This window comes from Bubalus kerabau, chromosome 5 (assembly GCF_029407905.1).
Source record: "Bubalus kerabau isolate K-KA32 ecotype Philippines breed swamp buffalo chromosome 5, PCC_UOA_SB_1v2, whole genome shotgun sequence".
Classification (NCBI taxonomy): domain Eukaryota; kingdom Metazoa; phylum Chordata; class Mammalia; order Artiodactyla; family Bovidae; genus Bubalus; species Bubalus kerabau.
Window position 1 is genome coordinate 99,091,111 of NC_073628.1, and position 23,230 is coordinate 99,114,340.

General features: G+C 45.6%; 1 protein-coding gene across 6 annotated transcripts in view; it reads left to right on the forward strand.

The window, feature by feature from the left end:
- The first annotated feature begins 5,125 nt into the window (after positions 1 to 5,125).
- The window catches only part of LOC129653088 (solute carrier family 2, facilitated glucose transporter member 5), a 45,375-nt gene continuing 27,270 nt past the window's right edge, over positions 5,126 to 23,230 (forward strand). The window contains exons 1-4 of one of the 6 annotated variants that reach the window (XM_055582393.1): positions 5,129 to 5,522; positions 8,101 to 8,224; positions 15,735 to 15,877; positions 22,771 to 22,861. In XM_055582393.1, the coding sequence (XP_055438368.1) occupies positions 15,789 to 15,877; positions 22,771 to 22,861 (180 nt within the window). In that variant the 5' untranslated portion in view covers positions 5,129 to 5,522; positions 8,101 to 8,224; positions 15,735 to 15,788. Of the gene's footprint in view, positions 5,523 to 8,100; positions 8,225 to 15,687; positions 15,878 to 22,770; positions 22,862 to 23,230 lie in introns of those variants that run through there. The other 5 variants (XM_055582392.1, XM_055582391.1, XM_055582396.1 and 2 more) reach the window with 5 other exon arrangements.

Genomic DNA, 23,230 nt, shown 5'->3' on the forward strand with positions numbered 1-23,230 from the left:
ATGGAAACAGTAAAGACTAGTGGTTGCCAGGGGCTGAGGAAGAGAGGTGGAACACAGGGAGTTTTTAGGGCAGTGAAACCACTCTGTATGACCCTGGTTCAGGAAGATCCCCCGGAGGAGGAGGGCACAGCAACCCACTCCAGTATTCTTACCTGGAGCATCCCATGGACAGAGGAGCCTAGTGGACTATAGCCTATAAGGGTTGCAAAGAGTCAGACACAACTGAAGCGACTTGCCACAACATGGACCCTATGATGATGGATACTTGTCAACCCAGATTTATCTAAACACACAGAATGTCCAACACCAAGAGTAAGCCCTGATGTAAACTGTGGACTCTGGGTGATAATGACATGTTCGTGCATTTTCATCCCAAGTAACAAGTGAACCATTGGTGGGAGGTGTTGATGATGGACAGGGTTGTGCAAGAGTGGGAGCAAGGGTCACATTGAAAATCTGTATCTTTCCTTCGATTTTGCTATAAACCTAAAACTGCTCTAAAAATAAAGTCTTAATATAATTATATAATTGAAAAATACATAGACTAGCCCCTAGAAATGGCTTGCATCTTTTTTATATTAGTTTTGCTATTAAGATGCAACATAGAGGGAAGGATAGATTGGGAGTTTGGGAAGATAACAAGGACCTATGGTATAGCACAGGGACTCTGGTGAATATTCTGTTAATAACCTAAAATGGGAAAGAATTTGAAAAAGAATAGATCCATGTATATGTATTACTGAATCACTTTACCGTAGACTTGAAACTAACAACATTGTTAATCAGCTATGCTCCAATATAAAATAAAAAAATTTTTAATTAAAAAAAATAAAATTGTTAGGGGAAGCACACTGATTGAAACCACCCACCCTGACCAGGCACCATAGTAACCATTTGCATGAGCTGTTTTATGACAGGAGATCCTGATAAGGAATACGGAACTAATAAGCCACCACCAACCCGAAGAGTTCGGGAAAGGAGACACCACGTGTCCGTCCACTTCCCAGAATCCCTCTCGCTAGCATCTATCGTGGCTGAGTGATGCCTGCACCACCAGGGAAGACTCTGAATTAGAATGCTTGGACAAAGACCACCCGGAAACTAATCCCATCACCATAAAACCCGAGACTGTGAGCCATGTGGCAGAGCAGTTCTCCTGGGTTCTCTTACCCTACTGCTCTCCACCCGGGTGCCCTTTCCCAATAAAATCTCTTGCTTTGTCAGCAGATGTGTCTCCTCGGACAATTCATTTCCGAGTGTTAGACAAGAGCCCAGTTTCGGGCCCTGGAAGGGGTCCCCCTTCCTGCAACAAAATTATCAAAAACAGATGCAACACACACAAACTTCAACAATACAAAATTAGCAATGTCCTGCTTCTTCCAGGCAACCACTTGGGAGAGTTTTTTAGCTACTCTCTCTTGCCTTGGTCCCCACATCTTGAACCAGACACTATGCGCTTACCTGCGAGAAAATGGAAAAGCCTTTCCCAACTGGTGCTGAGAAACCTTTCAGAGACCCTCTGCTCCTTATTAAGTGCTGTGTGCCTCTCTCTGTCCATCCCGCCTCCTCTTGATGACCCTTCATTGCCCTTCTCTGATCTTCCCACCAGCCCCCTCATCTGGCTCAGGGAGGCTCTGAGCACCACCTGAGGCACAGTCTGGCCAGGCAGCCCGGCCCGAAGCACTCCAGTGGCTGGGAACAGTCCAAACTCTCAGGCCTCCTCCAAGCTGCACCTGTCGCCTCTTCAGGTTTCCCTCCATTCTTCTCACCCCAGCGACAGCACACCCTTTCATGCTAGTGATGCGTGCAGTTTTTCCCAACTCCAACAAGCAATTCTCTGACCCTAGCTGTAGGACCAGCTGGGTGTTCCACCATTCAGCTCTACCTGGAGAGCATCACATCCACAGGTGAAGGGCTCAGTCCCAAAGATTGCCTCCCTGCTTCAGACACCAGCTCAAAGTCCAGGTTATCAGCTATGCTTCTGATCAACCATCTGTAGATGGGAGGTTCCAAGACCCCTTCTTTGGGTCTGATTGATTTGCTCGATTAACTCACAAAAGTCAGAGAAACATTTTACTTATTAGATCACTGCTTATTACCAAGGATACAATTCAGGAACAGCCCGAAGGCAGGTGTGCACAAGGCCAGGTGTGAAAGGACACAGGTCTTTCTTGCCTCTAGTCCTACTTTCCCCAAACCTCTGTGTTCTCCTGTCCTTTGTGTTTTAAATGGAGGCATCATGCGTGATTGATTAAATCATTGCCTACTGGTGGTCGATTCAACCTCCCGCCCCTTCCTCCTCCAGGAGATTGAGGAGGTGGGCCTGAAAGTTCCAACCCCCTAATCAGGGAGCTGGTTCCCTTGGCAACCAGCCCCATACTTTGTTTACACAGTGTTTTTTCAAAAGTCACCTCATTGACATAACAAAGACACCCTCAATGCTGAGGAAATTCCAAGTATCTTAGCATCTCCAGGAACAGATGAAGGTGAAATACAGATTTCTGATTATAAATCATGATATCATAATGCTGTTCCCTCTCCCTGGAAAGCCCTCCTTTTCCCTCTTGACTCCCTACTTCTGGCAAGTATTCTTGCCCTCAAGCAGCAGACACCCTGAAGAGCACCTCTCTCTGCTCCATAGCCTCTAAGCAGACCTCTGAGATGCCATGGTGTCCGTAGAGACCAGAAGTTCCATGGACCACTTTGTTGGGCCTGTTCCCCCAAAACCAGTGGGGTTCTGGGCACAGAGTGAGACCCTGGCACCAGCCCAGCATGTACATGGGGCCTAAAGCTTTCACATCTGAAAAGTTAGAAGTTTGGGGGGAAGAGACGAATGACTTTCTGAATGAAGTATGTGGGTTCCCCCACCCCTGCCCCACACACACAAAAAAAACAACAAAACCCCTCAAACTCAGAATCACTTATTAGAACGGAATCCAGGTTCCATGAAGAAAAAGTTTTCCTGGTGTTATGGGGTCAGGACATTGATAGGAGTTAATAGCTAGTGTTCAGTGAAAGTGAAGTGAAGTCGCTCAGTCGTGTCTGACTCTTTGCGACCCCATGGACTGTAGCCTACCAGGCTGCCATTTCCTTCTCCAGGGTATCTTCCCGACTCAGGGATCGAACCCGGGTCTCCCGCATCCCAGGCAGATACTTTAACCTCTGAGCCACCAGGGAAGCTAGTGTTTACTGAGATCTTATTACAATAGGGCCAAATGAGGTTGCCCTTCTCACAGAGTCGCTAGTGACTGCATGGGTTGCAGGTCTGCCATTCAGCCAGCCCTGCCTATTGATAAGACAAAGCCATGCATTGCTGGCAGGATAAGGAAAAGCATTCTCAACAGGGCCTTAGTAGGTCTCAGCTGGTAAAGAATCCGCCTGCAATGCGGGAGACTTGGCCTCGATCCCTGGGTTGGGAAGATCCCTGGAGAAGGGAACGGCTACCCACTCAAGTATTATGGCCTGGAAAATTCCATGGACTGTATAGTCCATGGGGTCGCCAAGGGTTGGACATAACTGAGTGACTTTCACCTCACTTTACAGAGTGGGAGGGACATTTAGTGGAATATTTAGGGACATTTTTGTTTTTGGCTGCACAGCCCAGCTTATGAGATCTTAGTTCCCTCACCAGGAATCAAACCTATGCCCCCTGACCTGGAAGCATGGAACCTTAACCACTGGACAACCAGTGGCATTTTTAAAAAATTCTGGTTGGATGCAGGGGCATTTGAGACCTTAGTTCCCTGACCAGGAATCAAACCCACCATCCCTGCATTGAAAGGCGGAGTCTTAACCTCTGGACTGTCTTAACCTCTGGAAGTTGCACATATTTGAAGTGTGATTTGAAGCGGGTCTTTTAATATGCTTGGGATTGGGCAAGGATTATGATATCACAGTTTGGGATTAGAGGGTATAGTGAGGTAAGGCTCTGAAGGTAGAGAATTCTCTGGGTGTAAACTGTCACGATGCTTTCTGTTAAAGAATGTTTAGTGTTTCTTGAAAGTTCTTGGAGGGAACTAGATGTTACTTGTGGAAATGAAAAAATGTTGCCCTTTCTTCCAGTTCTACAAGTCATTAGCCCCTGACTGACAGCACACCCTGAAAGGAATTCAGGATGAAGCATCCTGTGTTCTGGGTACATGGGCCTCTAGACAGCTAAGATGCATATCTAAGGAAGAATTTCGATGACTCCAGATTCTCTGCACTTCCCATGTAGAACAAAGCACTAAAATCATTAACTGGAGATATCTGGTTTTTGTGATTGGCAGTCATGTTTTACCAAGACGTAGGCTTCCCTGGTGGCTCAGTGCTAAAAGAATTTTCCTGCCAATATGGGAGATGTGGGTTCAGTCCCTGGGTTGGGAAGATCCCCTGGAGAAGGAAATAGCCACCCACTCAACTATTCTTGCCTGGGGAATCCCATGGACACAGGAGCCTGGCAGGCTACAGTTCAAGGGGTTGCAAAAGAGTCAGGCCTGATTTAGCAACTAAACAACAACAGCAAGGCTTGACTACGTGTATTTCCCAGTCAAAAAATTTCATATACATTCTCCTCCAACCCCCAACTCTGGTAGTTTCTCAGAGCTAGCTGAGAGACTGTCTCCCAGGCTATAGTCCTCAGTATGATAACTGAGTAAAATTCAACTTACAGCTCTTATGTTGAGCTTTTTTTTCCCCCTGTTGACTCTTGCAACTTATGTCTTTCTGGGCCAGTCTCCTGGGCGTAGTAAAGCAATACTGATGAGGTCAGTCAAGTCTTCACCCAGCCACATCTTGGCAGGCAAGCCTTGGTCCAAGGAAAGTGGTCAGGAGAGAGACAGGTGTGAAAAATGAAGAACCGAAAGGAGAGAAACTGTGTCAAACAAGACTCTGCCATTCCTAATCATGTGACTCTAGGCAAATAATCATTACCTCTCTGCATCTCAGTTAATAAAAAAGGAGAGAATCATGAAATTAACGTGAGACCCAGTGCTTAGTACAATGACTGAGCCCAAGGAATGCTCTGCAAGCCCCCTCCCTCCCATCACTGTGATCAGTTAGCTTGTCTGTGCTCCTTAAGTCCCTAAGTGCCACAGAAGATCCTACTATTTCCTGCCCCACCCCCACAGCTGGATCCTCCCCTCCTTCCAGTGCCTCAGGCCCAGCTAGCTCCAGATGCAACAATCTCACACTCACTCCTGCTGAACAGTCCCTATTTAACAAGTGGGGAATTTCTCATGACCATTATGTGGGAGATGAGAGCAGACTCTCCCTTCTAATCTTTCTGCAGCTTTTCTTCTCCCTGGAACACAGCAAATCCCTGGATTTGCCTGGACCTGTTGCACCCGGGAGAGCTCCTTAAATACCAGCGGGCAGCCTTTGTCTTGTCCCTGTCTTCAGCCCCACCACCCCGGCAGGAAAAGCAGGCTGAAAGCATCGTGGAGAGTCGGAGGGCAGGTGCCATCTGAAGTGAACCAACCATCACTGAGATGAGAGACATGAGTGACGACGAGAGCACTGGGGATACTGTGTCAGCCCTGGGGGTAAGCCTGCCCTGGCCGGGCACAGAGCCTGGAGAACTCGGGGCTGGGTGTCTGGGGAGAGTTGCTGATGCCACATTTGCTTTCAGGCAAAGCACGGAGGGGTGCTTCTGACTTTCCTGAGAGCCAGGACCACCTGGGCTTCTGGTTTAAAATGCAGGTTCTGATTTGAGCAGGTCTGGGAACTTCTCACAAGCTCTCAGGTGAGATGGCTGCTGCCAGTCCACAGACCTGGGAGACCTAGAGGAACTCTGGTTGCAGGGTCTTCAAGAGAATGGTCAGATGCTTGCAGAGTTTGGCTTCCAGAGGGACTTAAGTGGCTAGGCAGCACCTATTGGGCTGCTGGCTTCCATAATATTCTCAAGATCCTAGTTGTGTTGCTGGACAAAATCTTGGCTTTCTCTGCCCCCTGAAGCCGAATAAAAAACATGGAGACAGAGTCTGGAGGAAATAGAAAGGTGGCTTTAATTCTCAGCCAGCAGAGAGCAGAACACAGTAGGTTCATGCCTCAAAAACTGTGCCCCCTGCTTGAGAAGTCTAGAGGTTTATATAAGATGAGGGCTTGCAGTCAGGAGTCTGTGATGAGGAACAAAGGTGTTAGGATCTTGATTTCTTTCTCTTGCATTGTTTCCAAGACAGTCGTAGGCTGGCGCCAGTAACCCAGTAATTGAGTCTGGCAGTTTGGTGGCTCTGCGGCCTTCTTTTTGATGTGTAACTACCAGGGGAAGGGTGTTTTAAGGGTAAACATCAGGATTTAAGGATAAATACAGGATGTATTTAGCATAGAGTAAAAGGATAATAGGTGCGAAATGTAACTCCTGCAGAGTTAGGGAGCAGAAAAGCAAACTTAGTTACAGACATGCAGAGTTAAGAGCAGTTAAAGTAAAAAAACTAGGAATGTTCAGGCCTGCTTACCATTGTCTTGACCTTCTTTGTTCTCAGGAATGGGAAAGAAAAAAACTCATTCCTCTTTTTTTCTTTTCACTGCAACAGTTAGAAATGTAAAATGTGTTATCTTGTCCTGGGACATCAGGTGGCACCAGATTCTGGGGGATGCAGTAACTGCCCAGCCACAGACCAACTGGAGGCGAGGGTGGCACTGGTTTAGAGACTTTGCTGATGTCGAGTAAAAACTACACCCACAGCCTGAAAGTAGAGTTATTTTATTTGGTGAAAACGTTTAGGACTCCGAGCCTGGGAGACAGCATCTCAGTAGCTCTGAGAAAACTGCTCCAAGGAGGCAGGAGGGGAAGTCAGGCTACAAACAAGTTTGTAACGAAGGGAGCAGACAATCTGAACATCGAAGATCAGATATTAAGTTAAGGAGTTTAGCGTTCTATACATGGGAAGCTGCAAGCCTCTGGACTCACTGAATTCATTCCTTTCGTATGCACCTCAGCTATCTGGGGCCAAATCCTATTTCCTTGTTCACCTTAAGGAGTGAGGATGTGGCAGATGGCTGCTTCTTGCATTCCCCCAGCTCCTCAGCAATCACCGTGGGGGGTGCGGGGCAGCATCCATGGAGCCCTCATTCACGTTTGGAGGCCAGAAATCGCTGATGGCTGGGACATTTCTTGTTTATTGATATGGCAGGAGATATCTTCACTTCACACTGTTATCTGTGATGCTCCCACCAAGGATGATTTCAAACAACTGTAGGAAAAACCACGTGCTTCAGTGTAAAGTCGTGCGTTGCTCAGAGTGTACTTCCTGTTGGCACAAGGCTCTACCCCTGTACTACCTTTGAGCTTACAGTTCTGCGAGTTGTAGGTACCTGATGCTGGAACTCACACAATTCAACATCAAAAAAAAAAAAAAATTCCAATACCAAATTTTCAAATGGGCAGAGGATCTGAATAGACATTTTATTTCCAAGACATACAGATGGCCAACAGACACATGAAAAGATACTCAAGGTTGCTAATCATCAAGGAAATCCAAGTCAAAGCCACCATGAGATACCACCTTATACCTCTCAGAGCAGCTATTAGCAAAAAGACAACAAAGCAGTGTTGATGTGCATGTAGGGAGATGGGAACACTTGCACTGTTGGTGGGAATGTAAATTGGTACAACAGTTATTGTTGCTGGCTGAAATCTTGGCTTTCTCTGCTGATTGAAGCTGAATAAAAAAAATACAGAGTGTGGGGGAAATAAAAAGGTGATTTTCATTCTCAGCTGGCAGAGAGGGGAACACAGTGCGCTCATGCCTCAAGAACTGTGCCCCCCACCATGAGGCACCTAGGGGCTTATATCAGATGAGGGCTCACAGTCAGGGGTCGGTGATGAAGAACAAAGGTTTTAAGATCTTGTCTCCTTCCTCTTCCATTGTTTAAAAAGCAGTCTTACGCTGTCAGTAACCCAGTAATTAAGTCTGGCAGTTTGGTGGCTCTGGAGCCTTCTTTATGGTATGTAGAAAAGAACTACAAAGGGAGGAGATAATAGCTGTGAAATGTAGCTCCTACAGAGGGGGCAGAAAAAGCAAACTCAGTTACAGACATGCAGAGCTTGGAGCAGTTAAAGTAAAAAAACTAGGAATGTTCAGGCCTGCTCACTGTTCTCTTTATCTTCTTTGTTCTCAGGGAAGGGAAAGAAAAAACTCATCCCTCTTTTTCCTTTTCACGGCAACGTTATGGAAAACAGTATGGAGGTTCCTTGAAAAATTAAAAACAGCACTACTGTATGATCCAGCAGTTCTACTCCTGGGTATTTATCCAACAAAAATGAAAACACTAATTTGAAAAGATGTATGAATCTTTTCATATGTGTATATGTGTATATATGTGTTCATTGTGGGATTTCCTGGTGGCTTGGTGGTAAGGAATCTGCCTGCCAATACAGGAGACGGGAGTTCAATCTCTGGTCCAGGAAGATCCCCTGGAGATGGAAATGGCCACCCACTCCAGTACTCTTGCCTTGGGAAATCGCATGGACAGAGAGGAGCCTAGCAGGCTACGGTACATGGGGTCACAAAAGAGTCAGACACAACTTAGCAACTAAACAGCAACAACATGTTCACTGCAGCATTATTTACAATAGCCAATATACGGAAGCAACCCAAGTGTCCACTGATAAATGAATAGATGAAGAAGCGGTAGGAATTCGCTGGTGTTGCAGTGGTTAAGACTCCGCACTTTTACTGCCAAGGGTTTGGGTTCAATTCTTGACCAGGAAACTAAGATCCTGCAAGCCTTACAGCATGGCCAAAAAGAAGAATTGGTATACACACACACACACACACACACAATGGAATACTTCTTAGCCATAAAAAAGAATGGAATCTTGGAACTAGACAATAATACTGTAAAATTAAATTTCACTTAATGCTAGGTGAAACAAGTCAGACAGAGAAAGACAAATCCTCTTATGATTTCACTTACATGTGGAATCTAAAAGGTGAAACAAATGAAGAAACATAAGAAAAGAGAATCAGAGTCATAGATACAGAGAACAAACAGGCGGTTGCCAGAGGAGGTAAAAGGTGGGAGGAAGAGAGGAACAGGTGAGGGAGAGTAAGAGTTAAAAAATGAATGACTCACTGGCATGGAAGGTACAATGTGGAGAGCAGAGTCTATAACTATGTAATTTCTTTGTAGGGTGACATACTGTAAGTAGATCATTTTGAAAAGTATAGAAATAGTCCCTGGGTTGTGTACCAGGAACAAACACAATGCCGTAGTTCAATTATGCTTCAAAAACAAACAAACTCGTGGGGAAAGAGATGAGATGAGTGGCTGCCAGAGGCTGGAGAAAGAGGAATTGGATGAAAGTGACCAAAAGGTACAAACTTCCAGTTTCAAGAGAAATAAGTGCTAGGGGTGTAAAGTACAGCAAGGTAAATAAAATTAGCAACACTGTATGTTACACATGAGGGTTGTTAACTGAGTAAATCCTAAGCGTTCTTATCATAAGGAAAATATTTTTTTCTTTTTCTTTCATTTTGCATCTGTATGAGATGATGGATGCTCACTAAACTTATTGTGATAATTGTTTCATGATGTATGTAAGCCAACTCGTTACGCTGTACACCTTAAGCAGTGCTGTCTGTATGTCAACTCCATCTCAATAAAACTGGAAGGAAAAAAGTCATAATTTTCACTTTTTTTGAAAAGTTTATTTATTTATTTTTTTGGCTGCACAGCATGCAGGATCTTTGTTCCCCACCGAGGAATCAAACCCTTGCCCCCTGCAGTGAAAGCACAGAATCTTAACCACTGTACTGCCAGGGAAGTCCCTGAAAATTATCCTTTAACACTATTAATATGAGGTCAAAACCACAGAGTCAGAGATGGGCAGTGGCATACCAAGGAATTTCAGCATTTACTCCCTTGCTTTTCATTTTATTTTTAAATTTTGTATATTTACTCACTTTTGTCTGTGCTGGGTCTTTGTCACTTCGAGGGCTTTTCTCTAGTTGTGGTGAGCAGGGGTTACTCTCCAGCTGTGACGTGCAGGATTCTCCTTGTGGTGGTTTCTCTTGTTGCAGAGCATGGGCTGTAGGGTGTCCGGGCTTCAGTAGCTGTGGCTTCTGGGCTCTAGAGCACAGGCTCAATAGTTGTGGCACGTGGGCTCAGTTGCCCCGAAGCATGTGGGATCTTCTCGGATCAGGGAAAGAACCCTTGTCTCCTGCACTGGCAAGTGGATTCTTTACCACTGAACCACCAGGGAAGTCCTATTCCCTTTTTTTTTTTTTTTTTTAAGGAGAAATTCACATAAAATTAACCTTTTTAAAGTGTACAATTTAGTTGCGTTTAGTACCTTCACAATGTTGTATAATCACCACTCTATCTGGTCCCAAAGCATTTTCATCACCCTCAAAGGAAAATTCACACCCATTAAGCAGTCATTCCCCCTTCTTCTCTTCCCTCAGCCCCTGGCAACCACCCATCTGCTCTCTGTCTCTACGGATTTACCTTTTCTGAATTTCCAGTATAAGTAGAATCCTACAACATGTGACATTTTTGTGCCTGGCTTCTTTCACGTAGCATAATGTTTTCAAGGCTAATGTGGCTTGTGTCAGTACTTCATTTCTTTTTATAGCTGCATAATCCATTGTGTGTATATATCACAATCTGTTTATTCATTCATCCATTGTTGGAAGTGTGGGCTGTTTCCACCTTCTGGTTATAGTAAATAGGGTTATTATGAATATGCATATTCATATCTCTGCTTGAATGCCAGTTTTTTTTATTCTTTTGGAATTAAAATATATTTAGGAGTCGAATTCCTGAGTCATAAGGTAATTCTATTTTTAACTTCTTCAGAAACCACCAAACTGTTTTCCAACAGCAGTTGCCCCATTTTACATTCCCGCGGGCAGCCTACAATGGTTCCAATTTCTCTGCATCCTTGCCCACACGCAGATGAACCTTGAAGACATTATGCTAAGTGAAATAAGACAGTCCAAAAGACAAATCCTCCAAGATTCCACTTATATGAAACAACTAAAGCAGTCAGGTTCACAGAAACAAAAAGTAGAATGGAGGTTGCCAGAGCTGGGGAATGTTAGTGTTTGTTGGATGTAGAGCTTTAGCTTGCAAGATGAGAAAGTGCTGGAAGTTGGTTGTACAACAGTGAATATACTTAGCACTACTGAACCATACACCTAAAAATGGTCAATTTTATTATATGTTTGCTGTTTTGTTTTTATTTTTAACACGATGCGGGAAAAAAAGAGTTGTTTACCCAGGGTAATGTGTAACCAACAGAAGCCACTCATGTCCCTGAGAAGCCTCGTGATCCCCTGGCTTTCATGCATCTTCTCCTTGATTCCCAAGGGTCACACCCTTTAGAGCATGGGCACCCTAATAGGTGAGGTCAAATTCTGTTCTTGGAAAGAAAACTTAGGAATCTTGTAATGTCTCTGAAGCTTACTCACCAGGTGAGTCAGCATGACTGGCAGCCTTTCTGCCTTGCAGGCATCTGATAAAATCTTGGGCCTGATTCAATGAGGGCAGAATCTGGCCTGCGGAGTGAGAAAGCTTGGAGTGAGAGAAAGCTTGGATTGGGCATGTTCTCTCCCTCCTCCTTCCACCCACGTTGCAGAGTTGGGTTCCAGTGGCCAGAACCCAGCAGGCCTGGGCAAGGTATAGTTGACCCCACTGCGCACCAGGCTTGGGAAGTCTTGTGTCAACCTCTCAGACCCCTGCACCAGGAGTGCTGCCTGTGTGGAGGGCTGGGTGCAAGCTGGGACCTGTTAATTACTCCTTCCTTATCTAATCCTGGAATGGGGATGACCCAGAGCTGTCTCCTGCCTTCCTGCCCCTCCTTCCAATCAAACAGTGCACACACCCCTTGGTAGCAGCCTCGCTTTGTGTCCTCTGAGACATGTGCAGGTACTCTAATGCGATACACATGTTCCTAAGGAAACCCACCTTCTATAACATAGCATATAAATAAAGTACGGAGCTTAAGAGGAAAACAGGGTTGAGGCGGACCACCAGGCAATTTTAACATCTGAACACAAAAGCAAATGCAGTCTAAAAGACAACGGCCTGAGTAAATCTCCACTGTTGTTTGTACCCAGCAGGCCACAGGGTTCTTGCTCGCTCCTTTAAAATGAGGGTCCTTAGGTGGTTTGCTTCTAGTAGAGAGCTGTTTCATCACAATTTAAAATCTGATTGAGAATCCACGGTGGTCCAGTGGTTAGGACTCGATGCTTTCACTACCTGGGGCCTGTGTTCAACCCCCTAGTTGGAGAACTAAAATCCCACAAGCTGCACAGCTCAGTCAAAAAATCAAACAAACCTGATTTTGACTGTAATCAATTAAAGCAAACAAATATATCAGTTCAGTTCAGTCACTCAGTCGTGTCTGACTCTGTAACCCCATGGACTCCAGCAAGCCAGGCTTCCCTGTCCATCACCAACTCCCGGAGCTTGCTCAAACTCATGTCCATCAAATTGGTGATGCCATCCAACCATCTCATCCTCTGTCATCCCCTTCTCCTCCTGCCTTCTATCTTTCCCAGCATTAGGGTCTTTTCCAGTGAGTCAGTCCTTCATATCAGGTGGCCAAAGTATTGGAGTTTCAGCTTTAGCATCAGTTCTTCCAATGAATGTTTAGGACTGATTTCCTTTAAGATTGACTGGTTTGATCTCCTTGCAGTCCCAGGGACTCTCAAGAGTCTTCTCCAACACCACAGTTCAAAAGCATCAATTCTTTGGCACTCAGCTTTCTTTATAGTCCAACTCACATCCATACATGACAATTGGAAAAATGATAGCTTTGACTATATGGACCTTTGTTGGCAGAGTAATGTCTCTGCTTTTTAATACGCTGTCTAGGTTGGTCATAGCTTTTCTTCCAAGGAGTAAGCGTCTTTTAGGTTCATGGCTGCAGTCACCATCTGCAGGGATTTTGGAGCCCCCCAAAATAAAGTCTCTCACTGTTTCCATTGTTTCCTCATCTATTTGCCATGAAGTGATGGGACTGGATGCCATGATTTTCATTTTTGAATGTTGAGTTTTAAACCAGCTTTTTCACTCTCCTCTTTCACTTTCATCAGGAGTCTTTTTAGTTCCTCTTCACTTTCTGCCATAAGGGTGCTGTCATCTGCATATCTGAAGTTATTGATATTTCTCCCAGCCATCTTGATTCCAGCCTGTGTTTCATCCAGCCAGTACATCCATTTTGCATGATGTACTCTGCATATAAGTTAAATAAGCAGGGTGACAATATATAGCCTTGATGTACTTTTTTCCCAATTTGGAACCAGTCTGTTGTTTGGAACCATGTTTGGAACTATGTCCAATTCTAATTGTTCCTTTTTGACCTGCATACAGATTTCTCAGGAGGCAGGTCAGGTGGTCTGGTATTCCCATCTCTTGAAGAATTTTCCAGTTTGTTGTGATCCACACAGTCAAAGGCTTTGGTGTAGTCATTGAAGAAGAAGTAGATGCTTTTCTGGAAATTGTTTATGTTTTCTTTTTCTATGATCCAATGGATGTTGGCAGTTTGATCTCTGGTTTCTCTGCCTGTTCTAAATCCAGCATGAACATCTGGAAGTTCATGGTTCATTTACTGTTGAAGCCTGGCTTGGAGAATTTTGAGCATTACTTTGCTAGTGTGTTAGATGAGTGCAATTGTGCAGTAGTTTGAACATTCTTTGGTATTGCCTTTCTTTGGGATTGGAATGAACACTGACCTTTTCCAGTCCTATTGCCACTGCTGAGTTTTCCAAATTTGCTGGCATATTGAGTGCAACACTTTAACAGCATCATCCTTTAGGGTTTGCAATAGCTCAACTGGAATTCCATCACCTCCTCTAGCTTTGTATGTAGTGATGCTTCCTAAGACCCACTTGACTTCAGGATATCTGGCTCTAGGTCATTGATCACACACCATAGTGGTTATCTGGGTCATGAAGATATTTTTTCTATAGTTCTTCTGTGTATTTTTGCCACCTCTTCTTAATATCTTCTGCTGCTGTTAGGTCTATACCATTTCTGTCCTTTATTGTGCCCATCTTTGCATGAAATGTTCCCTTGGTATCTATAATTTTCTTGAAGAGATCTCTAGTCTTTCCCATTCTACTGTTTTCCTCTATTTCTTTGCATTGATCACTAAGGAAGGCTTTCTTATCTCTCCTTGCTATTCTTTGGAACTCTGCATTCAAATGGGTATATCTCCTTTTCTCCTTTGCCTTTAGCTTCTCTTCTTTCTCAGCTATTTTTAAGGCCTCTGCAGACAACCATTTTACCTTTTTGCATTTCTTTTTCTTGGGGATGGTCTTGATCACTGCCTCCTGTACAATGTCACAAACCTCTGTCCATAGTTCTTCAGACACTCTATCAGATCTAATCCTTTGAATATATTTGTCACTTCCACTGTATAATCGTGAGGGATTTGATTTAGGTCATACCTGAATGGTCTAGTAGTTTTCCCTAGTTTCTTCAATTTAAGTCTGAATTTTGCAATAAGGGGTTCATGATCTGAGCCACAGTCTGCTCCCAGTCTTATTTTTGCTGACTGTATAGAGCTTCTCCATCTTTAGCTGCAAAGAATATATTCAATCTGATTTTGGTGTTAACCAACTGGTGATGTCCATGTGTAGATTAGTCTCTTGTGTTGTTGGAAAAGAATGTTTGCTATGACCAATGAGTTCTCTTTGCAAAACTCTGTTAGCCTTTGCCCTGCTTCATTTTGTACTCCAAGGCCAAACTTGCCTGTTACTCCAGGTGTCTCTTGACTTCCTACTTTTGCATTCCAGTCCCCTTATAATGAAAAGGACATCTTTTTGGGTGTTAGTTCTAGAAGGTCTTGTAGGTCTGCATAGAACTGTTCAGCTTCTTCAGCATTACTAGTTGGGGCATAGACTTGGATTACTGTGATATTGGGTGGTTTGCCTTGGAAAAAACAGAGATCATTCTGTCGTTTTTGAGATTGCACCCAAGTACTGCACTTCAGACTCTTTTGTTGACTATGAGGGCTACTCCATTTCTTCTAAGGGATTCTTGCCCACAGTATATTCAGATATAATGAATAATTATAATTCAGATATAATGGTTATCTGAATCAAATTCACCCTTTCCAGTCCATTTTAGTTCACTGATTCCTAAAATGTCGATGTTTACTCTTGCCATTTCCTGTTTGACCACTTCCAATTTGCCTTGATTCATGAACATAACATTCCAGGTTCCTATGCAATATTGTTCTTTATAGCATCGGACTTTATTTCCATCACCAGTCACATACACAACCGAGAGTTGTTTATGCTTTGGCTCTGTTTCTTCATTCTTTCTGGAGTTATTTCTTCACTCTTCTCCAGTAACATATTGGGCACCTACCGACCTGAGAAGTTCATCTTTCAGTGCATATCTTTTGCCTTTTCATACTGTTCATAGGGGTTCTCAAGGCAAGAATACTAAAGTGGTTTTCCATTCCCTTCTCCAGTCGACCAAGTTTTGTCAGAACTCTCCACCTTGACCCATCAGTCTTGGGTGGGCCTACGAGGCATGGCTCATAGTTTCAATGAGTTAGACAAGGTTGTGATCCATGTGATCGGTTTGATTAGTTTTCTGTTATTGTGGTTTACATTCTCTCTGCCCTCTGACAGATAAGGATAAGAGGCTTATGGAAGCTTCCTGATAGGAGAGACTTGACTGTGGGGGAAACTGGGTTTTGTTCTGATGGGCGAGGCTGTGCTCAGTAAATCTTTAATTCAACTTTCTGTTGGTGGATGGGGCTGTGTTCCCTCCCTGTTGTTTGATCTGAGACCAAACTATGGTGGAGATGATGAAGATAACGGTGACCTCAGTCAAAAGGTCCCATGCACGCACTGCTACACTCAGAGCCCCTGATCCTGCAGCAGGCCACCGCCAACCCATGGCTTTGTCGAAGACTCCTGGACACTCACAGGCAAGTCTGGGTTGGTCTTTTGTGGGATCACTGCTCCTTTCTCCTGGGTCCTGGTGTGCACGAGACACAAGAGTCTGTTTCCCTGCTGCTGCTAAGTCACGTCAGTTATGTCCAACTCTGTGCGACCCCACAGACGGCAGCCCACCAGGCTCCTCTGTCCGTCCCTGGGATTCTCCAGGCAAGAACACTGGAGTGGGTTGCCATTTCCTTCTCCAGGACTTTCACAGGACTGTTTCCTTAGTCCTGTGTAAGTTCGTCTGCTCAGCGGCTCTATGGTGGGGTTAATGGCAACCTCCTCCAAGAGGACTTATGCCACACTGAGCTCTGCTGCACCCAGAGCCCCTGCCCCTGTGGCAGGCCACTGCAGACCCATACTTCCACAGGAGACCCTCAAACACTCAAAGGCAGGTCTGGCTCAGTCCCGGTGGGGTCTCTGGGTCCTGGTGCACACAAGGTTTTGTTTGAGCCCTCCTAGCATCTGAGCTTCCCTCATAGCTCAGTTGGTAAAGAATCCACCTGCAATGCAGGAGACATCGTTTCGATTTCTGGGTTGGGAAGATCCACTGGAGAAGGGATAGGCTACCCACTCCAGTATTCTTGAGCTTCCCTGGTGGCTCAGCTGGTAATGAATCTGCCTGCAACGTGGGAGACCTGGGTTCGATTCCAGAGTTGGAATCCCCTGGAGAAGGGAAAGGCTACCCACTCCAGTATTCTGACCTGGAGCATTCCATGGACCATATAGACCATGGGGTCGCAAAGAGTCAGACACGAATGAACAACTTTCACTTTCAGAGTATCTCTGGGGGGTATGGAATTTGATTCTAAATGTGATTTCACCCCTCCTACTGTCTTGCTGGGGCTTCTCCTTTGCCTTGGACATGGGGTATCTTTTTGGTGGGATCCAACATTCTCCTGTTGATGATTGTTCAGTAGCAAGTTGTAGTTTTGGAGTTCTCACAGGAGAAGATGAGTGTATGTCCTTCTACTTTGCCATCTTGAAAGCAAAACCCCTTTGTTTATACACACACACACATATATATACATGCTGCTGCTGCTAAGTCGCTTCAGTTGTGTCCGACTCTGTGCGACCCCATAGACAGCAGCCCACAAGGCTCCTCTGTCCCTGTGCGACCCCATAGACAGCAGCCCACAAGGCTCCTCTGTCCCTGGGATTCTCCAGGCAAGAATACTGGAGTAGGTTGCCATTTCCTTCTCCAATGCATGAAAGTGAAGAGTGAAAGTGAAATTGCTCAGTCGTGCCCGACTCTTAGCGACCCCATGGACTGGAGCCTACCAGGCTCCTCTGTCCATGGGATTTTCTAAGCAAGAGTACTGGAGTGGGGTGCCATTGCCTTCTCTGATATATATACATAGGCTTATATATATATATATGTATACATAGGCATATATATATATATACACACACACAGATATATATATATATATGGGCTTATATATGTGGCAACCCACTACAGTACTCTTGCCTGGAGAATCCCTTGGACAGAGGAGCCTGGTGGGCTACAGTCCATAGGGTTGCAGTCAGTCACGACTGAGCAATTGACACATACCCACACACACATATATAGGCTTCCCAGGTGGCACTAGTAGTAAAGAATCCACTTGCCAATGCAGGAAACCTAAGAGACACAGGCTCGATTTCTGGATCGGGAAGATCCCTTGGAGGAAGGTGTTGCAACCTACTCAAATATTCTTGCCTGAAGAATCCTATGGACAGAGGAGCCTGTCAGGCTACAGTCCATACCTCGCAAAGAGTCAGACACGACTGAGTGTTCTCTTTTCACTAGGGCACCTACAGCAGTCTCTGCAATAAAGGCCCACAACAAAACTTTAAACATTCCAGAACATTCCTAGTAGAGATGACATCAGCACTGTTCTGAAGCCCTGGTATCATTGTCTGATCTCAGAATGATGCCTAAAACTCGGCCTCTGCACTAGTGCTGAATCTCAGAGACAGAGTTTTGAGTCAAGTAGAAAACAATAGCTTTATTGCTTTGCCAGGCAAAGAGGGACAGAGAGGACTCGTGCCCTTCACAAACTGTGTCCCAACCCAGGAGCATTAGATGATGAGTTTTACAGCAATAGTTCAAGGAGGGGATTGCTGATAAGATTAGAGTGTGTGCCTAAACTCCTTTAAACTAGTCTCTGGTAATCTGATGGGTTTCTGTGGTTCCTTTAATCTAGAGAGTTTCTCTGGAATGAAGAATGCTGACATTTGTTGTGGAGTTTTGGTTCTACAAAGAGTTTAAAGATATTATTATGTGTATCCCTTGAGGCAGAACCAGGACCCTACCCCAAGGCTGCATTGTTATTTGTTGGCTGTTTCTTAAGGACTTTCTTTAAATCCCTCGTGGCTCAGAGGTTAAAGCGTCTGCCTGCAATGTGGGAGACCTGGGTTTGATCCTTGGGTCAGGAAGATCCCCGGAGAAGAAAATGGCAACCCACTCCAGTATTCTTGCCTGGAGAATCCCATGGATGGAGGAGTCTAGTGGGCTACAGTCCATGGGGTTGCAAAGAGTCAGACACAACTGAGCGACTTAACTTTCACTAACTAACTTTCTCTTGTCTCTACTTTCCCTCCCTTCCCAGATTAGTAACAACCCAATTCTACCCTTTGGGACTCAGGGAAAGTCATGGAGGTTGGAGTCTGTTCCCTACAAACAAGAAATGGGGTACACAGAAAGGCTTTTGTGCCTAGGAGCTGCACAGGGTCCTGTTCAGTTTCAAGAACAGCCCAGGGATTTGCCACTCTGCTGCATGATGCTAATTCAACATCTCACATCTTGGTTACATTTTCCCATATAAACTTTTTCTTTTCAATTTCTGAAAATCTTCATTTTCAGAAAGACCATTTTTATTTTTTGTTTGTATTACAACAGTAATACAAAGATCCTCTTAATTCCCTTTGGTGTCAATCATCAAGTTTTGTCAATTTCCATCCTAAATATCTCTCAAATGCATGTATTTCTCTAACCTCTGCCACCATACAGTTCAAGCAACTGGCATCTTTGCCTGTGTCTGTGCTCAGTCACTTCAGTCATGTCTGACTCTTTGCAGATCTATGGACTGTAGCCTGCCAGACTTCTCTGTCCATGGAATTCTCCAGGCAAGAACACCAGAATGGGTTGCCATTTCCTCCTCCAGGGGATCTTCCTGACCTAGGGATTGAAGCTGAGTCTCTTGTGTCTCCTGCATTGGCAGGTGGATTCTTGATCACTGGTGCCACCCAGGAAGCCCATCTTTTGCCTGTTCAACAGCAAAAAATGAATCTCTCTTCTCTTCCCCAAATCCACTGGTCTCTTGTCTCCGCATCACTTCTCTTCTAGGCGGCCAGAGTGAACTTTTTTTTTTTTTTCCCCACAGTGAACTTTTAAAAACACAGCTCTGGTCACCCTCCATCCTCTAATGCCTTGTCTCTTCTCCTAGAACAAAAATCAAGCTCTCTCACCCGGGCTATAAGTCTGGCCCTACCCACTTCCCCAGCCTCCTTCTTCATTTACTCTTCCTGTCTGGTGCTCTTCAGCTATACTGACCTTGCAATTTCTCTTCTGCCACAGGCCTTGGCATTTACTGTTCCTTATCTGGAAGGATCTCTCCACCACCCCATCGCCATCTCATCCCCCTTTGCTTTGCTGTCGTTCAGCCGCTAAGTTGTGTCCGACTCTTTGTGACCTCATGGACTGCAGCACACCAGGCTTTCCTGTCCTCCATTATTTCCCAGAGCCTGCTCAAACTCACATCCATTGAGTCGGTGATGCCATCCAACCATCTCATCCTCTGTCACCCCTTCTTTTCCTGCTCTCAATCTTTCCCAGCATCAGGCTCTTTTCCAATGTGTCAGCTCTTCACATCAGGTGGCCAAATATTGGTGCTTCAGCTTCAGCACTGGTCTATTCATCTTTCTTTCCCATTTCAGCTCAAGGTCACTTTTTTAGGGAAGACTTCCCTGACCAGCTCCCCAACCCTTCTTTAGAGTTCTTTTATAGTTACAAATTCATCAAGTGTTTTACCAGATGAAATTCTGCCTTCCCCGCTAGATTCTTAGCCACATGATATAGTTACACTTTATATTAATGACGCTTAATAATAATAATATGTGGTAATGATTTGGGAATGAGATCTGGGACCCAAATTCTCTTGTCAGAATTCTTGGCAAACAAGTATTCTTAGCAAACACTTTCTCCATTGTGAGAGATTAGAGAGTACCTAATCTAGAGAAAAGGACTAATTTTGGGGTCCTTTTCTGGATAAAATCCTAATATAATTTCCCTGTAATGAATCAAACTGTATGGAAGGTGGAGAAGAGAAAATCAGGAAAGTCCTGGCAGAACCTGAGTCTGGCCACTTTTCCCTTTTACTTTATTTATTTTTTTAAATTAATTTTTTTGGAGTGTGATTGATTTACAATGTTGTCTTAGTTTCTGCTGAAAAGCAAAGTGAATCACTTATACATATACATATATCCATCTTTTTTAGATTCTTTTCCCATATAGGTCATTACAGAGTGCTGCAAGTTTCCTGTGCTATACGATGGGTTCTTTTAGTTATCTCCTCTTTGCTTTAAAAATGATTCTTTGGCTCTCATCAGAGGTAGTTTCAAGCACAGGTCAGTTTCTTGGAAACGTTAGTACGCGTTCCCAGGACACGCCTTGGTCTGCTATGTGCTATTGGGCAAAATGTCCTTGGGTTAATCAGTGGTGTTTATTATTGTCATTTTAAACCCCAAGACAAAATCGGATTTCAATCGGTAGTTTCCCTCCCTAGTTCAGAAGGAGAGGAGAGCAGGGCGGGAGAGCAAGGGCCAGAGATGTAAAGAAGACACTCCCCTCCTCCCAGCTCCCCGGCACCCACACTCTCCCCCACCCCCCTACCCTGCGCCTCCATCTCCTCCTCCCAATCCCCGTTTTCAGCTCTCGCGGGTAATAAATAAACATGGAAAGTTCAGTAAACCACAGACACTTGTAGAGGGCCATCCCAGGCCACACAGCAGGGACAGTCCCCGCTTCGGACCAGGGGGCCAGTCCGCGTTCTGATTCCCCATTATCCGTGGACGCCCAAAAGACCGCTCTCCTCCCACGGGCCTAAAAGGTCCCGAGGACCCCAGGCTGCTGGGCCCGGGGCGGGGGGTGGGAAGGACCAGACAGGGGACAGACACAGACGACCTGAGCGGGGACAATTCTGTTCCAGGCCCTCCGGGGTCCTCAGGTGCCCTCGAGGGTCCTGGGCTGAAGAGGCTTCAGACAGGGGTGGGGGAATCCCTGGGCAAGGGTAAGGAGGCGTTCTGCGCGCAGCATACCCTCGGCCTCCCCTCCGCGGCCTCCCAGCGCGTTCTCCCTGCTCGCGCTGCGCTCCCGCCGCTGAGGCGTTGGTGACGCCGCGGCGGTGCCTGCCTGAGGCCTACGGAGCAGGTACTACCGCACCCCCAACCCCACCCCATCCTGGGCCTGTACTGCCGTCTCCTTCCCCACCCCCACTCCAGGTGGGAGGTGAAGGCTGCAGGAAGAGGAGAGGTCTGTGTCCCCCTCTCTCAGTTGTCAGCTCCCCGCGGGCCCGCAGGGGGCCAAGTGGAAGCTTTGGGCCAAGAAGTGGTTCTCTTGATTTCCTCTGGGCCTGGCAATGACCCATGATGGCAGACTTCTGACACTGCTTTTGTTTTCCCCAACCTGTCCCCTTTCTTCACTCTCCCCTCCCCCTCCCCCCCAACTAAAGTGCATTTTCTTTGGAGAATTTTTCAAAACTCTTGAAATAATTGGAAACCTCTGGTCTTGCCAAACCTTAGTTGGAAATCATTGTATTAGGGCTGTGACCCAGAAGGGAAAAAACAATAAGTGAGATTAGAGAGAGAAAATGGTCAATGCCCACCTCCCCACTGCCCCCCAGTACACCCCAGACACATGTTAATGGGGAAGCAGGGACCACATACACACACACACACACACACACACACACACACACACGGTCACCTTCCTCTGCAACCTCCCACACAGAGGCATCTGAGCACAATTCCCCAGCTTGCCACTGATGCCAAGAACAGTGCCTGACACACAGTGGGCCCCCAATTAACTGTTACTTGAAAGTAAACCAGGTCATGTGCCTATATTAACTGTGGGGTTTGTGCCACAGCAAATAAAACAGGGACTATGCCCTGTAAGGGTGAAAACCTTGTGAGGCTTTGCTCTGGATTTTGGCTGCTTGACCTGGTGTGCCCCCATGACGGCTGAACACGTGCTGAGCGCAGGGGGCCAGCAATGGCCTGGCCATGAGTGAGGACCCAGACGAGCAGCTGTGACTCACTTTCCCTGCCCTGCAGATAAAGGGATTTGAAATATTTACTGCTTTTGCAATAGTGATGATTACCCAGAAAATCGCATCCCTTGGCCACTCTGAGTTCCTTAAAAAGAAAAATAAGAAACTTTCCGAGAAAAGTGTTGCATGGTAATTTGGGCAAAAGCCGAGTCTCCAGCAGAGAGACTTGGCTGCAGGATTTCTGCCAGGGATCTCTTCTGAGAAGCCACTAATGACCCCATCTCTTGCCCCTCTGTTACCTGGAGTATTATAGGGTCAGAGGCACCTGTTGCTTTCCATGTGTTTGTGACAGAAATAACCCTTCCAGTCACCCATCATGAGTCTGACTTTCGCAGTAAGAAAATACCGCAGACTGTCCCAATCAGGAAGGCACGGTGCCTACAGTCCCTGGGGGGTGCCCACTTGCTGAGCTAGACCCCAGACAGCTCCTTTCAAAAGAAGAAGTGAAAACAAGGGAAACGTCTGGGTTCCCGAAAGGGTTATTCTGCCTTAGACTGCCCATAAAAATGCTATTGGCTGTTACCTGGCTCGGCCAAAGTACATCCAGAATGTCTTCTCTCGCCATTCAGTGCATTTGGTATTTTGGCTGAAAGGAAACAAGCAGAACTCTGCACTTCCAGAGCAAAGATGGAGCCGCAGGATCCAGACAAGAGGGAAGGGGTAAGTGTACTGTCAGGGAGGCAGTGAGGAGCAGCCCCGTCACAGGACCTGTTCAGCATTGCTAGGGGATGCTCTTCAAAGCCGTGTGCACTGGGGGCCTCCCCCCTCAGAGTTCACCCGGCAGCTGGACTTTACAAGGACTAGAGAGAGGAGAGATTTAGAGACTTTTAGGTTTAAAGGTTCTTTGGGAAGCATTCTTCTGGAACAGCTTTTCAAAGTAGTTAGAACAGAATTGATGGGACTCAAAAGGATTGACTTATCACAACTTCCTTAAGAACTTTAGGTGAAGGGCTTCTGAAATCAGCAACAATATCCTTACCCATGGCCCTTGAGAGATATTTTTGATTTTATTTGATTTTGGCTTCTGGA